The sequence below is a fragment of the Emydura macquarii genome, unplaced genomic scaffold, assembly GCF_026122565.2.
Source record: "Emydura macquarii macquarii isolate MOO-44397 ecotype Brisbane River unplaced genomic scaffold, CSIRO-AGI_Emac_v2 contig_1483, whole genome shotgun sequence".
NCBI lineage: Eukaryota > Metazoa > Chordata > Testudines > Chelidae > Emydura > Emydura macquarii.
Window position 1 is genome coordinate 4,215,103 of NW_027131620.1, and position 19,068 is coordinate 4,234,170.

General features: G+C 46.9%; 1 protein-coding gene across 1 annotated transcript in view; it reads left to right on the plus strand.

The window, feature by feature from the left end:
• Positions 1-240: 240 nt before the first annotated feature.
• The window catches only part of OPRL1 (opioid related nociceptin receptor 1), a 29,186-nt gene continuing 10,358 nt past the window's right edge, over positions 241-19,068 (plus strand). Inside the window, exons 1-2 of the mRNA XM_067554600.1 lie at positions 241-286; positions 874-1,126. Coding sequence (XP_067410701.1) covers positions 903-1,126 — 224 coding nt within the window. The 5' untranslated portion in view covers positions 241-286; positions 874-902. The remainder of the gene's footprint in view (positions 287-873; positions 1,127-19,068) is intronic.

The window sequence follows — 19,068 nt, forward strand, 5'->3', positions numbered from 1 at the left end:
AGCACTGCTCCGCTAACACCTCTCCGCACCTCCCCAAGCTCAGAAACGTGTGCATTTTCCCCTGTAGAAATATCTTCCTTCAAGTAGGATACTGTGAGCACCACATTCAAATGACTGCTAAAGCAGCAGCATCTCACAAGCAGGGAGAAGGCTGGGAGAGCTCTCGTGCATTTGCTTTGTTTCTCTTTCCTCATCTGGATTTAATTTATGGACCAGAACATTGCTGCAGCCAAAGGGGGGGGAAGATCTAGTTTCCTAACAGAAGGTAAAGGAAGTGTGCATTGAGGTAAGGAGTGAGCATGGTTATTTAACTTTGTATAGTCCGACATTCCAGCTGAATTATTCCTGTTACGATTTGATTGCATGCAAGGACAGTGGGGGCTCCCTTAGCAATGAAAGGAGCCGACAGACAGCAGCTTACAATGGACATTGCAAGCAGACAAAGATGTATTTTCTGTCCGTCGGCTCAACTGGCAAAACAGAGAGGTGTTCATCTCACCAGCTCTAAGCAAATAAGCTAGCAGGGTAATGCAGATGGTGTGTGTGTGTGTGTGTGTGTGTGTGTGTGTACGCACGCATGCAAAAAGACGGATGCTACAGTAGAGAGGGACATATTGTACCCCCAAATGAGTGCAACGTGTGGCTATGCATAGTCTCTGTGTGAGTGTGCTATATTTCTATATTTGTGTGTGTAACACAGGAAAATGCATAAGATTACTGTGCTGGGGTTGCAGAGGTTTGTGCCTGGGCTTTGAGGTTGCTTGACAGTACCCGTTTCCCTAAGGGTTTGCCACAGATGTATGATATTGCAGGGCTAGACAATTATTGATTGTTATTAATCCCATTTCCATTATTGCTCTTTTGGTGCCCCAGGTCTTTGCCCCGGGCTGGCTGGGTTCAGGATGGATCCTCTCTTCCCTGCTCATATCTTGGAAGACCCTGATCTGAGGAAACTGCTGAATGACTCCTCAATGCTGAACCTGACCTTCCCCAGTAACTGGTTTAACAACGGCACGGGGGACAGCTTCCTGCCACTGGGCATCAAGATCACCATTGTAGTCGTCTACTCCATCGTGTGCATAGTGGGGCTGGTGGGCAACTGCTCGGTCATGTATGTTATTGTCAGGTAGGCAGTGCACACGTCTAACCAAGCCTCTTCTTCCTGAGAGTGGGGAGTGAGCTAAGGTGGGTGGGGGTGACCTTAGACTGCAGGTGGGAGTGAACTGATGACCTGGGTGATAGAGGCCATCTCTGAAACTCTTGCACTTCTCCAAGTTATTTCCTTTGCGCGTTAGCTAAGGAAGATTTTTTTTCCCATGTCCCACAGGGATGATGAAGGTTTTTCAGCCACTGTTCATGTTAAACAACCCTCTGGTGCCTCCTAAAGGCAGCAGAGCTAATCCAGAAAACAGAACAGAAGGGTAAAATATCTTTGACTGTTTACAAACTGTGCAAGGTGCTGCCCAGGCTGGCAGCGGGAAGAGCAAAGGTTTGGAAATATTTAGCTGACAGTCTCTGAAGGTCCCTGGGGCCCCGATTTCACCCTGCAGCTACTGCGCCATGTTAGGGATTGCATTCAGACCGGAGAGGGAATCTAATCCCTGACTTTGGGTCTATACCAAAGGGAAATGAATTGCACGGCTGGCTTCATATCTCTGTAGGGTGCAAATCTGAGAGTTCCTAGCGTCACTATTTAAAAAAAATGCCATATAAATAGCATGCAACACTCTGCTGCAGAGATGAGGGCAACATCTCTAACTGAAGATGGATGTCTGGCTCTAGATAGATTGGCTGCATTATCTGTAACAGAAAGACTTTTATGCAGGGTGGTAGAACAATGAGCAGATCTTGCCACCATCGAGGTCCATCTCCCAGCGTTTAGTGATCTGTTTCTAGTCTTTAATATTGAATGTATCAGTGGTTTTGATGATTCTGGATGGAGAAAAATTTGGAGTGAAAGCTCCCATTTTCTTCCATGATTTAAACCACCACCATCCATGAATCCAGAACAAATCATTCCTTTAAAATAAAATAAAAATGTGCATCATTCAGGGGCGTCACCCTCTGTAGAAGAACCGCCGTTTCACTTTTGAGTCAGGTCAACGCTTATTTAGGGCTGGATTGTGAACCCTTTATACTGGGAATGGAGTACCTCAGGTGAGCAACTGCTCACTGATGTGACTGGGTTCACAATCTGGCCTTGAATTCGGAGCTATACATTCTGGAGTTATTTTATACTGATCTGAGCACATACAGATGGAAAATGTTTATTGCAGTAAAATAAAGGGTTGCATGATTATCTTTTCTTTATTCTAGTCCTGATGCTGCATCTCTTATTCATGCTGAGAAGTCCTTACTCCTGCGAGTAATCCCACTGATCTCAGTGGGACTTCTGTGAGTAAATGCTCCTCAGCGGGAGGAAGGGCTGCAGGATCTGGCCCGACCTGTCACAGCCATTCAGATGAGTCTGGATCTTTGAGATCTTGCAGTTTTTAGCAGGCAGCCTGTCAGTGCCCTTACGGCAGAGGAAGACCGTGACAGACCCTCCTGGACGTGGAGGGGCTGACCCTGGAGACTGTACAGATAGCAGGGGCGTGATGCAGCAGCTGTGCCATGTTTACTTGGTCTGTTGCAAGGGGATCAGTGTTTAGCTCGTCCTTGTCTTTCTGATCTGTTTATGCTGTTATTAGCGTTATTATTCAGTATTGTCTGTTTCACACCAGAGTTAAATAGCCAATCAGGCCAGGCCTTCTGCCTCTCTCCCTGCTCGCCTCCTGCCAGCCCCAGGATCAAGAAGTCTCTGCATTTGCAGGAGAACAGGGATTGCTTCCTCTGTGCCCCTCCTGGGCCTATTCCACTCTGATGGGTGCTGGGAGGAGTTAGGGGTAGGGCTGTGGTCCCTCTCCCTTTCCACCCTGGCCCATGGAGCTGTCCGTGTCTGGAGAGGGGCATAGACTGAGGCATGCCAAGAGCAGTCCATGCACTGGGAAGGACTGTGCCTCCAGGTGCTCCCCAGCGGGCCGTTTGGCTGTGCACCTCATCCAGTGCAGGCTTGTGCCTTTCATTGCATGACCGGTCTGCAAATGGAGAACTACATCCAATGACATAGTCAACCCGCATGTGACTGAGCCGAGGGTGCTGGGAGAGGAACTGCTGGGTGACAGAAATGGGAATGGGGAAAAGCCTAGGGGGAGCTTCTGAGGTGAGGATGAAGAGTATTCTTTAAGCCCTTGACTGTAGGGCTGTCATTTCAAAATGGGGCACCGGGGTCTTCTTTTCCCTTTTGTGCACCCACTTATTGCAGCTACAGAGCGCCTGCATGTCGTACCGGTGGGGGTGCTGGTGCCCCATGTGGTCTGGCTCAGAGGGGGAGCGACGGGGTGGGGCAGGCCAGAGCCGATGGATGTGTCACGATGTCTAAGAGCAGCCGCTGAAGGCAGCCTGTGGGTTGAGGGGAGTGGATTCTGTCCTCTGGGGCCCATGGAGTTCCCCAGACAAAGTCGGATGAGTGGTGAAATTTCGTCTCAGTAACGTTCGGAAGGAGACGTGCCTGCAGAAGCCCCGTGGGGCTTCTGTGCCATGCCTTGGCTTCGTCTACAATGCACTTGTTTCCTTTGCCATGCTAAGTGCTGGACTGAGACGGCTGCGCAGGAGGGTCGTTTATGATTTGTTTGTTTAGGCCCCTGAAAGATTTATTCTCTCCCTGCCGGAATGGATCCCTCTCTTCTCCACACCCCGTGAGAACTGCCCAAGAATGTTTTGTGACCCCAGATATTCCGGCTATACCCCAGCCCTGGATCTGATCAGCCCTGAACTCTAGGGAGCCAGGGTGAGGATTTCAAAATCCACATCCAAAGAGCCCGGGGCTTTATAAATGGCCAACCCCAAACCCCAGAGCTTCAGATTCCCACAGTTTAAGAGTTCAGAACCCAGATACAGTGTTTTGGTCCGGATCCCAGGAAATCCTCTGGGGTTCATCAGGAAAACCTGATGTCCAATAGGGGTGCGGCTTCTTGGCTTTAAAACTCTTGCAATTATTTTTCAAAAATATATTTTAATTAACCTTTCTATAAGGCTGATTAAAAACAAACATATAAACAAAAGACCCCAATACTGTGAGTTGTTACTTGTTCGTAGAGTTACTAGCACAATGGATCCCCCTGATCCTTGGTTGCGGTTTGTGCGTGTTACGGTGATGGAAATAATATATAAAACTATTTGAGTATCAAAAATTTGAATGGGAAGGTCTAATCTCCTATCAGACATGGGTGCCACCACATGCATCTTGCACTAAGAAGCTCGGGTTTAACTGAAGCAAAGCGCTGTCTCATATTTGTGTCTTAGGAAAATGTGAGCAAATGTGGCTAATTCTCTCTGCTTGCTAATAGGGCAATTCAAGCCTAATGCAAATTGAAATATATGAAAACCTGGGGAAATCAATCCATTATGGTTTCCATCAGTGAAAGAAAGGAAAGGGAGTAGGCAGGGGATTGTGCTAGTCCTTTTCAGCACCATCCCTGGTAATAAATATTTGTTGGCTGGATTGAAATGAAAAAGGAGTGTTACGAGAACAACCATAGAATCATAGAAGATTAAGGTTGGAAGGGATCTCAGGAGGTCATCTAGTCCAACCCCCTGCTCAAAGCAGGACCAACCCCAACTAAAGGATTACCAGGAACATTATTCATCCATCTGCCACTGGTGACATAGGCAGAAGAACATCAAATTGAAACGTAACCATACGAGGCCACATTTTCAAAATGGTGGCCATCATTTTGGTCCTGAAGTTCACTTTGCAGCTACAACACATTGCAGATCCCAATTTTTCAGAGGCAAATTGCACTCCCAAAAAGAAAGCCCTCTTGAACTTTTACACAATGCATTTCAGAAAGCACTCTAATGTTTTCCCTGTTTAGGGGGTGTGGAAAAACAGACCCAGGATATTTTGACCAATAGTAACCCTTTTTCCATCTTCACTGAATACAAGACCACAAACACTAGACAAGAGAAGAGAAGCCCAAATCTCCCCAGAGGTCCATGTAATAGTTTCATGGAATTTTCACGGGTTGCCTGAGTTTGTATTTTCATAGATATTTGCGTCGGGCAAGTAGGTGATCATGTTTGTTCTGAGGAAATAGGTGTCTCTGTAAGTAAATGTAGCTACCACCTTCCCCTGAAAATAGCGTATATACACACTGGATATAGTCCATCCTTAACCCCTCCTTGAAAATTGGCTTTAACTCAAGCTTAGGGAGGAAGCTGAGGTTTGTTTCACTATTATTTGAGTATTCCTAGATTTCCTTACAGCTCGTTTTCAGTACCAGTCCCTAGTTCCCTCTGTCTCTAGAGAGGCTCCAACCTCCCTTATATCCTAGTTGGATACTATGAATCAGCAGCATGTACCTCACATCTTTGTACAGAGTTCAGGCAGTGGGCATGAAGGTGACTGGAAGAAGGCCTGCCTCCCTATGAAGAATCTCAAATCTGCCATCTTCCTGCAGTCTCATTTGCACCCACTAAACAGATAAACAACTGCACAGACTAAAGCATTTCGATCACCTGTGACTTCTGGAGAATGTGTGTTCTTGAGCTGTTTATTTTTCACACTTCCCTGCTTTTGTACTAAACTGATAAGCAGTTTGCTGCAGCCTCACTTCTGACAAGAGCTTTTCAAATGGAGCACATCTTCGATTCCTTAACACTGGCTCTTTCAAGATACAACAGCCTCTCAAGATTGCTTCAGGATCTGCAGCCACTAAACTTCCAGCAAGACCAATAACAACTGTTTGCACAAACACTGTCCCTTCCTGAGGCTTGCAAAGAACATCTCAGTCAAAGTATCAGAGCTTTTGCTTTTTTTTACTAGAGTGACAGGGTGAACTTCAATGCGATCATGAGTTGTGGCTATGAAACCTACCTATTTCATAAGGTCTTAACCATGAACCATAACAAAGACGCACAGAAGATAGAAATAAACAAGACCTAATACATCAGTGAGTCCATCTCCCTGTTAGTGCAGGAGTGTTCTGTACAGGCTAACGTTTTCCTTGGTTTAATTTTAAATGTTCCAGGAGACGGAGCTTCTAACTCTTCCCTTATGAGATTTTTCCACAGCTTTATATATCTCTCACTTCTAGGATGTTTTCTGCTGTATCATTTAAGCAGTACTCTTCCCTATTCCTTGGAAAGTTTCCTTTATCTTCTCACCTAGCCAGATGCAAACTTGGCCATTCTTTCTTGAGATTTGCCTACATTATTGTCTGGTTTTCCAAGGAACTTCTGTATGACCCTGAAGAGGTTCCTTGCGTGTGTTGGGGAAAACCGTAAATCTGTCCGAACTTTTGTCTGCAGTACTATTGTCTCCAATTTCTCCTTTTCATTCAACATCTACTGGTATTTCAGGATCCTGTTTTTAAACGAATAATAATGAATAGTGTCCAGTTGAAGAATGCTTTCTTGTCTAGTGGGTGAATAAAACTGCTTCTGTCATGTCCAGCCATGAATCTATCCCACTTTCTCAGGCCTTATTATGTCTCTTTGGTTTTTCGACAAGCCCATTAGCCAGTGGGTATTAGGCAGAGGGAACTTTTTGCATGACATCTATTCTCTTGCTCAGCTTGTCAGACAGAGAAGGCCACTCACGTCAATACCAGAAATAAATCAGCTCAGCATTTACAAACTCTTCAAGCTGGCTATTTATCTGTAAAGAGTTACGATGGCAAATTAGCTTACAGCAGAAGTAAGGAAGCCCCTGATTTAGCAGACTTGTCAAGTGGAGGTTTGGCTCCAGACAATTTACTAAGATAGCTAATGGCTATCTTACTTTACTTTATCTTATCTTTATCTTTACTAAGATAGCTAATGGCTGTGATGACACAAGAAAAGTGATTCACTTTGGGACAGAAGAGAATGCTACTGCTTATTAGCTTCAGAACTCACCTCTCATCTTTAATAGGCTGAAATTTGGGTGCTTGCTAGAGGAGCCAGGATTCAGCTTTTAATAAGCTTTGCATGATCCCCCATCCACAGTCTTTCTGTTTACGAAGGACAGAGCGGCAAATAAAATCCCAGTCAGTTAGAACAATATATTTTGCCCAATCACTACTCTTTTGCAAAAGCAAGCTTTTTGTTTCAGTGCTCACATTCAGGCCGGCATAGTCAAATGTTATGATATTATTCTGCTTTGCATTCTCCCCTTGCAGCTTCCAGTGACAGAAGCGTCTCTGCTCTATCTTGTAATGCACTCAAATGTTTCCCACTATGAACATTTGCACAGGGGAAGAAAGTTGAGCTGCATGGGGCAGTCGAATCATCCTGCAATATTTAAACAAGGCTAACAAGAACTGGCCGCTCAGCCACAAGAATCATAGATGGTTATGTCCTACTTAGCAAGAGATCATGCATGAAAAACTTGACCTGAATCTTGGTCTCTGCTTGTTGATGTCCTGCAGATAAAGCCATGGGAAAGAGTGCTAAGGCAGATTAAAAAGTCAAACGTGGTCAAAGCCATGAGAAAACCTGTTTCCACATGGCCACCCTTTACTGGTCACAGTCCATCCAATAACTAACCCTGTGGAGAAACACTTCAAGAAAGTAACAGAACCAGCCACTCACACTTTCCGTCTATCTGCTCTTATTGCTTTGAGGCATCTCTTCTCTTCCATGGCTCAGTGAGGAATCTGTCTTCTGCCAAGCTCTTTTGCCACTGCGGTTGTATCTCAAATCTGGGAAATAACACTGATATGCAGCTGCTGTCAAACCAGCGACTGCTTGAAATGTGATCAGCTTATTTTGAGGTGTGTGGGGGTCGTCTGGGATGAGAACAGGGGGGTTTGTCCACTCACAATGACCCAGACTGACTGTTCTGAGTCAAAGACCAATGCCCATTTTCAGTGCAGTGCTTAGCCCTTAATGCAGCATTTTACAAAAGGTGGAATAAGTATCATGAGCTACATCTAGGGGAAACTGAGGCACAAGCAGGTGACGTGACTTGTCCAAGGTCACATAGGAAGTCTGTGGCAGAGCTGGGAATAGAACCCAGGTGTCCAGTGTCTCAATTTGATAATTGTGCTTCTGGATCCAAATGACCCTTCTTAAAGATGCACAGTAGACTTTTGTATGTCGTGTGGTACCTGAGGAATAATATATTCCAGGGGGCTAGCCAGAAACCCCCACCACTCCATCTCTCCCATAAAAGGAACCCAGATCCACCAGCCAGAAAATACTCTTTGCCCATTTTTCAGTGATTCGTGAAATACAGAGACTCTAATGGTCACATTTCATCGATATTGAGGCTTTAGGGAGGTTTGCTGTTCATCCCTTTAGGGAGGAAAGGATGAATTTCCTGAGATACAGAGGGAAAATTCTAAGATCTCTGGGTGTTTCAGACAACACCTGGAGCCACTAAAAAAAACACTCCAAAGGCTGCTTTTACCATCCAATGTATGATCCAGCCGACATCTCTATTATATTTGGAGTGATTTAAAAGGTGAACGGATTAATTTGTCGGGAGTGTAATCCTATGACTGTCAAATCCACTTCTACTGATAAGCCCTACTAATTGTAGAAGATTGACAATGCCGCTCTGTAGGAGTTCTATTTCTTTGACAGAAAAGGGCTATCATTTAAGTTTGCCTCTGCTGCTTCATATTCCTGGCCCCCGGTTTGACTTTCCTGCAAATTCAGATCGTTGCTGCCCCCCTCTCCTGGGGCCCGGAAGGCGTTTGTGTTTGCGCTACATTTTTTTGATGAATTTGAAGCAGGTAGTGGGGCGGCAGCAGAGGGAAAGGGTTAGGTGAGAAGGGAAACCATGACACAGTAAACTCTCTCCCACTAGTGAAAGCCTGAATTCTTCTATTTCCCAATATTTTGATTAAAGCAGAATAAATAAATAAATAAAATAAAATCTGTTCCCAAATCTGTTCCAAATCCCAAAGCAAGGAGATTCAGAAACAAGATCCAGCCTCCACGGCTATTGCCTGTTACTCTCTGACACTCAGTTGCCTGTGTAACCAACGGGCAAGCGCCTGTAACGAATCCCCTTCTGGGCCGATCCCGAGGCGATGAGCGGTAACCCTTTCAGCTCTGAAGAGCCCCGGTTCAATCCCCCATGTTCTGGCCAACAGGCTGGCTGCCACATGTGCATATTGAGCCATGGGGCTTTGGGCACCGGTAGCTGGGCAAGTTTTGACTTCCACAGTCTCAACGCTATTTATCTGGGCTTGTAGCCAGGAGCGTTGCTCTCCTCCCAGGGCTCTCTTCTTTCCGTGCCGCTCCTGTGGCTACTTGCTTGGCATTCTGTTTCATGCGCACTTACTCCCTGAGTAAAGTCATTTGCCTGAACTCCCTGAATTCTTCCACCGGTTTACACCAGCCGGACTTGCTTCTCCCTGGCCCTCAAGTCTGGGCTAATTGATTTTGAATGCTCTTCCTTCTATGGTAAACTCAGTAGTGTACCAATGGCGGGGGGAGGGAGCCATGGCCCCAGGGCGCCAGCCTGGGGGTGGGCACCAGCTGGGCCTTCGGAGGACCTTGACCCCAGCTCAGGCTTGCCGGCGGCCGAGGGCTCCCGTGGTGGGGGGACCAAGCATCGTCCCCCGGTGGCCACTCCATCCCCGCGCTGGGCACAATGACACCAGGGAGCCGTGGGGACCCTGCCCCCGCAGGGGCCAGGCAGCCAACCCAACGGCATGGCTCCAGAGCAGAGCCCATCACGGCTCCCCCCCCGCCGCCAGGCAGCCGGGGGCATCTGCCCCTGTCACTCCCATTCCCAGCCCGCACCCGCTGCTCCCACAACAGGGAACGTGGTGGGGGAGAGCGGGAAATGGGCCCGCAGACACCCCCCCCCTTTGTAGGGCACTGTTACCGTACCTGCCGCTGCTGCCGACGGAAAGGGTGGGGGTGCAAATGCAAACATTAGCCCCCGAGTGCCGGAGACCCCTGGTATGCCACTGCGTAAACTGGAGTCTTCTGCAGCCCAGTCAACTCAACAGTGTATTCACAGCCTTTCAGTTCTACTTACTTATTAACATTGTCTCAAGGGCAGATTTTAAAAAGTGTTTAGGCACCTAAAAATACATGCAGGCATTTACCTTTCTCTACAACTTGAGATACCTGAACATTTGTAAAAGTCTGGCTGTCAGTCCCTCTGGCACTGCTCAGGGTCACAGACCCCTTGTGAGAAAATATAACATTTCAATTATGTGAAGTTTTGCTAGAAGGCTTTCTAATGGGAAAGGTTTAACAAGCTGCACTTCTTAGAGATGAAACAGAGCTGGAGTATAATGTAACACAAATCCAGTGGACGTGAATGAGCCCTTTGAGGCCTTGTGGGCAGTCACATTGTCTCCAGGTCCTTCACTTTCATTTTCCCTTTGCGAGAGGCAATTGGTGCAGAGTGGATAGAAATGAAATTAATATTGAGTGATCTGTGCTGTGTGGAGTAATCAAAAGTTATTATACCATAGAGTGCAGAAGAACAAGAAATACAAATTGATGGAAGATGAAGTCTTTTGGTTATTACTGTGGTATGATGACAAACGTATGATGCCTGCAACTCACAGCTTGCATGTGCACATACCTATTTGACTAATTTTCCCCTCTAATGGCTGGTCAGTGGAGAGGATAATAGCCCACCACTGCTACCAGCTGATGGATTTACTTTAGCTCAAGCAGTGGAGGCCTGTGCTTTTGGAGCTGAAAGGTTCTGTTCCTGCTGGTATCACAAGTTGGTGGGTTGTCACACGCTGACCTCACGCTGGCTTTGGGGCGTGCGAGAACGCAAGTCAGTTGCACACGAGTGCATGCATACTGTTAGAAATCTGTGCCTAATGTACACCAGTAGCTGCTCTCAATGCCAATAATGCTACAGGCTGAGTGGGATTTTCAAAAGCTCTGTACAGAGCACTAACCTTCTCAACAGGACTAGCAACTTCACATCAAAGCCCAACCATGGCTAAAAAGCCAGACTAAAAACACTGAAATGACATTGTGCCCAGAACCTTTGGTGAAATTTCTTAAGTCCTGTTTAATTGGGACCAAGTCCACAGCACTTTTCAGATCAAGTGGCAGGAAGTTCCAAAGGCAGAGGTGTCACGTTCAAGATGGAAGTGGAATTCCAGTAAATATATCAGGAGGAGAGTGGATTGCTATAGAATGGCTGTTTGAAAACCAAATCAACGTCACTCATAATTTGCCACATGACTGGTTACGAATCCATCTGCATTTCTGAAAAACTGGCCATACGTGATGAAAGCTTCTGAAAGTGCCTGATTGCCAGGACTGTAGATTAAAGTGCTGCACTCATCCACAGAACAGGCATGGCACAGGTAACAGCAATGGCCTATCGACATATTTCAGTCGTCTCCCCAAGAGATGGAGAGAGGGAAGAGACAACTGCTCTGTCTTCATGGCACATTCAGTCCTTTTCTGCTCTGCTGAAGCTCACAGTAAAGAAGATACTTGAGCAGGAGTAGTGCTTGCTTGTGATTCTTCTATGGAGAGTCTGCTGACTCAAAAACCCTCGTTAGCAGATTGCAAGCATCTAGATAATTAATTAGATCTTGTTTGACCACAAAGTTGGCAGTATCTGTTGGGGCATCTGGTTGCTTTTTCTAGGACGGTTAAACCCCATCTCTGTAGGCTGTGAGGGATCCACACAGCCACTGGGAACAGAATGCTACTGAACTGCCATATAGGCTTGAATTGGATGGAAATCTGGGGCACAGGATAGTCATGCACTAGGAGATTGGTGTGACTGTAACACATACTTAGCATTCTCGCTCCTTACTGTTGCTGGCCCGGCATTTGCATGTCAAAAGACTGCCATTTCTTGCTGAACATGTATATCTAGAGAGTCAGTGTGGCTTTCCTCTTGGTAGATCAACTATTCACATGGTCTTCATACTAAGGCAACTGCAAGAAAAGTGTCCAGAACTAGGAAAAGCTCTCTACATGGCCTTCATGGATCTTACTAAGGCTTTTGACCTGGTCAGCAGAAAGGGCCTTCTCCAATTGCTAGATAGAATTGGTTGCCACCCAATCCTACTCAGTCTGATTCCATTCTTCCATGATGGCATAAAGGCTATAGTCCTGTGTAATGGTGACAGCTTAAAAATCCACAGTGTCATCAAACAGGGATGTGTTTTGTCACCAACACTTTTTGGTACTTTCTTCTCTCGGCTGCTTCATCGTGCTTTTTTCATTTTGCACTGTGGGTGTACATCTCCAGAAAAGATCGGATGGAAAACTCTTCAGCATTGAACATCTAAGAGCACAAAGAAAAGTCAAACACCTGCTGATAAAATAACTTCTTTTTGCTGTCAATTCAGTGCTCATTGCACACAGTGAAGAGGAACCCCAGCAACTTTGCTCTGTGCTAGTTTGTGAGGAGTTTGGACTAACCATCAATCTAAAGAAGACCCTGATTATGACACAAGGTGTGTTGACAGCACTAGAAGTTGTGCACAAGTTCTGTTATCTGGGGTCAACTGTATTGGATGACTTAACTCTAGATGATAAATCTTAATTCTTGCATAAATGCAACCACATCCAGTCAACCAACCAACTAAACACATGTGAGATAACAGAAAGCTAATATTGAATATGGAGCTATTGGTCTATCATATGTGTTCTGAGCATGCCGCTGTACAGTGGTGAGACCTGGACCGCCTACAACAGGTACAAAAGAAGGCTAAACACCTTCCACATCCACTGTCTTTGCAATATTCTACATACCAAGTAGGAAAGCAAAGTTCCTGACACTGAAATACATGAGAAAGAAAAATGACTAAGTCTGATCACTGTTCTCATACAAAGACATCTCTGTTGGCTTGGTCATTTGCAATGGATGGACGAGGGGTGCATTCTAAAGTTGCTCCTCTATTGTGGATGCTCCAAAGCCGTTGGGCCAACCTAGGCTCAGGTTCAAGGACCTGTGCAAGAAGGACTCGGTGAACATTTTCAGCATCGACATGGCAAGCTGGACAGATGTAGCTAGCAACAGGCTGTGCGGTACCAGAGTGGTTGAGAGAGAGGAAAGCAAAGAGAGGGAAGAGCAGCAGGGCTCAAGCACTGCTAGTGCATCAACTTCATCTGCTAGCCCTGTGCCTTATTCCCACATCATCTAGGTCAAGGACTGTCACTCGGGAATTGAACTTTTTAGCCATTCATGACTGCAGCACAACACACAGAACTTGAATTGCTTTGGCGCTTAATCCATTGTCTTCCGAGACAGATAGCTGCCATACAGTAATAGCCAGTGGGTATCGGGGATGAAAACAGTGTGAGTAAGGGGGTATGGATGGGATAATGATGATGGTGATGGCATGTAATAGGGTTTCCCAGATCTGATCTAAAATCTAGGGGCCAGTCCCTCGGCTGATTTACATTGGAGTCCTGACTTCAATGAAGCTACGCTGACTTACACGGCACGCCCGTGGAATATACAGTCTGATAGATGTGAAAGAGCCGTGCCCTTTTTCGTCTGTTTCATATCCCTTGTCGTTCTGGAGACTGCAGCCATTACAGAGCATTGCTGTCTGCAGAGGGAGAGGGAAAGGAAGCTTGTCATTGCAGCTAGAGGTCTAGTGGGGGAAGGAATGTGCACAGACTGCATGCAGATGGATGGCACAGCCTGCGTCTCCGTTCGTTGGAATTATGAATAACCTAATCAAGAGCATCAGGATCCGGAGCCAAACAGCAATGCTAATGGCTCTCCAGGCTAGAGGTTTCACTCTGTCCCTTCCCTGCCGCGTCCCAGCCCGAGCATTTGTATTCAGTTCATGACTGTGATGTCAGCGAACAATCTGTTCAGAGGCCTCATTTTGCAGCCTGGCTGTGAGCAGTGCCGGGGCTTTACGGATCTGCTCGCTAACCCCACCGGCCCTGGGTCTGGTAACTGTGGGGAAATGTAGCTATACCGTCGGAAAGCGACGCCACTTGCAACGTGCTGTAGGGATCGGTTAATAAGCACCGCAGGAAACACCGTGCATCGCTGTCAAAGGTGCTAAGATGTCAAAGTACAGGTGCAGGAAGAGATATTTCCATCTTCTCTCACCCCCTGCCCCTTTGCAAGCTGGCTCTACTCAGTGCACATGCTTTGGTCTAACATTGTTCAGGGTTTGCTTGGTGGAGGGGGGCGGAGGCAGAGCTGTAGGTTAATGCACCTGGCTTTCATTTCTGAGAGCTTAGGTTTAAAGAGAGGTAAAAACAAAACATGAGCCTGGTCTTGATTTCCCCCCCCCCAGTGGGAAATTAAAGCGTGGGCATGAGGGTTGTATTGGAGAAGAGGGGAAAGATACAGGCAAAAATAGGCTGGAAAAGGACAGGGAGCATAGCAAAAAACTAATTGAGAAAGAGTGAGCAAGGAGCTGAGACAAGAGCCAATGACAGGGGAAAAGGGACAGTTGATACACTGTATCCAGGGCTGCCCTCCAATCTGGTGGGGCTTATGAGGGTTCTTACCCACAGCACAGACTTCCCTCTCATTAGTAGTTGAATCACCCTGCTAAAAACAAAATTGCAGGAATAAAAGGTTGGCAAACTCCGATCCAGTTCCTGATTGATTGAATCGTCTATTCAGGTCCTTGTCCCAACCTCCTCACTGTAGCATTTAAGTACCTTCCAGCAATGCATTAACTGATGCATCTAGCATCTGCCAGGTGTGGTTCTTTCTTTGTCCCTTTCTCCCCCCAGGGAGAAATTGTTGGGTGGGGTTTTTAAAGATCCATTATATTATATGCGCACAGTGCTGTGTGTTATTGGAGAAAAGGTTGAAGAAGTGGGCTTGGAATAAAGGGTGGTGGGTTCTTCATGTACCGTGTGTTGGGTAATAACCTCAGAGGGCTCCATACTTGTGAAACTAGACTGGCTCTTTATTAAGAGAATGATTCACGGAGGTGCTGCAATTTGCAGCTAGCATTCCAGCCATGGGCACACAGACCAACTTCCGAGTGCCTCCTCCAAACTCTTCCTTCCTGCAACCCGAGCTCCTCCCTCCAGGTTCCATGGAGGTCGCTATATTGCAGTTTGTGGTGGTTCTTAGAGCCTGGGGGCAACAAAGTTTGGCTCAGGAGGGGTGTGGTTTTGAGCCAACTTTGCACTCCACCAGGGCAAAGGTTGTCCCTCAGTCCCTCGTAGGGAAAGGAGCCAAGGGGCCATTCCACTTCCAGCAGCTGGGGGTTGCAAGGCTGCCAGGATGCCCTGGCCAGGCCCCCTGTGCAGGCAGTAAGGAGAAGAATGGGGTTGGAGTTGCTGCGGGAGCTGTATAGCACCAGAGGTTGCCCTTGCATGAGAAGAATCCCCAAGTGGCTGAAGGTGCTGGGTTTCATTAACACCCGCTCCCCGTACCCCTTTGCAAAACCAACAACAAGTTGTGGAGTTCGAGAGTTTGTAGACTAGGAAAGTTCAACCGTCCCCTGATTATCACAGCCATTTCAAAGACGGGGTCCGGGGGCGAAGGGGGTAAATGACTGGCTCAAAATGACCCAGCAAATCAGTAGCAGAGCGGGGAATTCCCAATACCTTGCCCTGGCCTGTGGACACATTGCTGTCTTCAATAAGTTTCCTTTTCAGTCTCATGCAAAAGAAGCAGCTCTGCCCAATTGCTCACTCCCCAGCTGGGTTCATATGCTTATCTGCTTAGGGACTGTGTTAATGGGGGGAACTGTCTCTGCCTTTTAAATCTTACATTAATTTCTGCCTTTGCTGGGACTGATTTAAAGCTCTGTTGGTCTGAGTTCCTGGGGAAAAACAATCACAGGGAAATGATGAATTGATTTTGTTTGCGCTGAATATTCTGGAAGTGTTTGAGAACATTTGGCGGCTGGGGAGATGCCTGCTTACTCGGAGGCTGTCAGGAAGCAGAGAGAGTGAGCTTGCTGCATTGGAGCTGGGCAAGAATTAATTCATTCTATTTTTTGATCATCTTGTAAGAGCACAGCGAAAGCAATTTCCTCTTTCAGAAACCGCTTCCCCAGCCCATCTTTACGTTCTGGCCCAGCTGATCTCCTGCTTCAGCCTCATCCCATCTCCTCTGTCTGTTGTTGCAGAGGGGAGAAAGTGTGGGAAGCCTTGTTAAACGGGCCCCGAAATTCGATTGGAGGCAGAGAACCCACGTGACCGCGTCTCCCCGTGTGAGGGCTCTGCAGGATTACTGGGAAATGGCTGGGCAGAACAAAGGCACAACTGGGGAAAAGTGGTTCTACATAGACTCCCGTCTGGAAAACACCCATAGGAATGAATGCTGATTGCCCCCCCCCCTGCTCTGTGCTGGCACAATCCCTCAGAAGCACGCGTCAACAGCCAGGGGCAGATGGGACGGCTTCGGCAAGACAAGTCCTGAAGGAAACATCCTGGGCAAGGTGGATCGGGAACCAGAGAGTAGCGATGAGGGGCCAGCCCTCCATATTGAAGCTCCAGTCCTCCAGTGATGCTCTGAGACTACCAGGATTTCTCAGTGGCTCTTGGGACAGGGGTGGGCTTGGGGGCTATACCCTCTGCTCAGTCCATAGACACACTCATCCTGCCTCTGCTAGATTTTTGACCCAGTCTAGCTAGTAGTCCGAGTAGCTGCCTTACTGTTGTGTCCACTCAGAAAACCAATGGCTCTCGCCCCTCAGTGCTGAGGTGGTTTTTCTTTGTTTTAACACACAGATATTACGAATCTGTCCAACATTCCTTCAGGTGGTAACGTTTGCAAAACAGGGCAAAGATTTGGGGGAGGGAGAAGGTTAAGCTGTTGACGAATCGCCTCAAATGCAAACTCCCTTGAAACGATCACTCGCATGAGCTTCCATGGCTTATCCCTCAGCGAGACTATTTCCTAATGCATCCTCCAGCTGACCAAACCGCTGTCCCAAACACGACAGCTTTCCTCCCTCTCAGAATGCCTCCGGTGTCACGCTTGTCAAGGTATAAAGAATGACGGGCTGCTCATGTAAGAAGTCTACTGCAGCCTTGTCCAGGCTTTGGGTCGGGCAACGAATGAGTGACCAAGGGGCATTGTTACAGTCTAATGGAGCAGACGGAAGACCTACTGCAGGCCAGTGACTCTGATTTATGGAGTGGCACAGGAGTGGTTAAAATCATGGCCAAATTGTACAAGAGAACACTGGCTTTTTGCAAGGTGCTTTGTAATGCCCAACAAATCCGTTTGAGGGGATTTCAAAGTACAAATTACCCTGTGCACTACAGGCCTTTGACTGTTAAATACCAACGTTAAGGTTAAGTTTAAGCTAAGCATCTGTTTGCCACATCAGTTTCTGGAAGCTTTGTCTAAAAGGCCAGCTGGAGTGCCAGTTTTGGGGGCACCAAGGGTTTGATGGATGCGTAACAATTTTTCCTTTTGCATAGAGATGGGCCTGAACTAAAACCCAGGGTCTGAAAAAAAGGTTGACCTTTGGGGAATTTTGGCTCTATCCCTTTAAAAAGTATCATTAATCAAAGTCGATGATCTTCCCGTTTGGGATTCAGAACTGGAGGGCGTACGCGTGGCAGTCATGGCTCCAAATGCAATGGATACTAAGGTAGCTGAGAGCTTTCCCCTGCAGCAGGATGTTGAGCAGGTGAAAACCCTTCCAGTTTGTCAAAGGGCCTCTAAACAGCTGCGTAACAGAGTGTCCTCTCTGTATCAAAATCAGGTGTAGAGCACAGCTCTCTTCCTTTTGGGCAAACTCTGGGAGGCAAGCCATGCATTTGTAACTGGAAACAAGAATAGAGTGTGTGTTGGAAATTCAAATTCACATTGATCCGGCTGTAGCGAAATGAGATAAGTGTAAATTACTTTAGCTTCTTCTGATTCCTTGAAGCCTCTTGAGAGCACGGGAACACCGATTCACTCTCACCTCTGGCAACCCCCCCTGTGCTTGATTTTATTGCCTTGCCTTCTGACATTCCTTTCCTGTTTGAAGATCGAGATTGTTCTGAGGTTCTGATCAGTATCAACAAAACCAGGAAAGGTGCATGCGCTAGTGAATAACACACATCGGTCTGTGGGCTACCGTCAGGGAATGATTTAGCAAACACCCATTCGTGAGGCAGATGGCATGACAGGACAGCACAGGTCTCCTTTAGAGTTGGTATGATTCAAACTTTACCTACATTATCATCGTCCCTGTGCAAAGGAGAAGCTGGTTTTGTGGTTTGGGTGCCGGACTCAGGTTCAATGGAGCGTATGGGATAGGATATGTCAGGCGAGGTATATCCAGTAGAGATAGGGATGTATTAATGTCATTGTGCAAGGCTCTGGGAAGACCTCCTCTGGCATTCTGGTCACTCATGTTGAAGAAAGATAAATGCAAATGGGAACAGGTGCAGAGAAGGGCTGCTGGGATGTTCAAGGGCACAGAGAATCTATCACACAGGAGGAGATTAATAGGGGGCAATGAGAATGAATGCCAAGCTCTCACTGCTCAGATACCACTCTAAATATCGAACCTCTCGGGGTGGTGTTGTGTGTCTGAAGGGACAGGGTTGGTGGGGTGTGCATGCAGTGGAGGAAAGCACATTTCAATAAAGCAGTACACTTCAGCTTCATGTTTGCAAGGTGGGAGGGGACCTATCAACAAAGAGGAGAGCCAAACGTACTTTAAAAATGATCCCATTGCTTTGGTCCTAACCTTATGTTAAGTGAATGCAAAGTCTGACAATTGAGGATTGCCCCTAATGGAGCATCCCATAGATTTATTGTACAAAAGTTCCAAGGCTCCTTTAAATTTATCTGGGGGTCAAAGCAACCCCTGAGGGCCCAGGGGGTTGTGAGAATGCAAAATTGGCTTGAAGGTACTTTTGCTTTCCCCTTCTGCTCAGCTGTGCTGAATAACACTGTGACACATTTGAGGATCTGGCTGCCGGTGTATAAGAACAACCAGCATATAGGACCTTCAGAAATACATCAGCCCTCTAGCTGGTAATCGTGTTTTCTAAATGACATGAGTGGTGCTGGAAGGGGTTTGGTTGAGGAGATTTTATTTCATCAGAAGAGCAGCTGGGCTGTTTTTCCATAGTTAAAGGGGAGGAAATGGCTCTTTCAGGGCAAAGAAATCTTTGTCAGATTCGTTTTGAGATCTT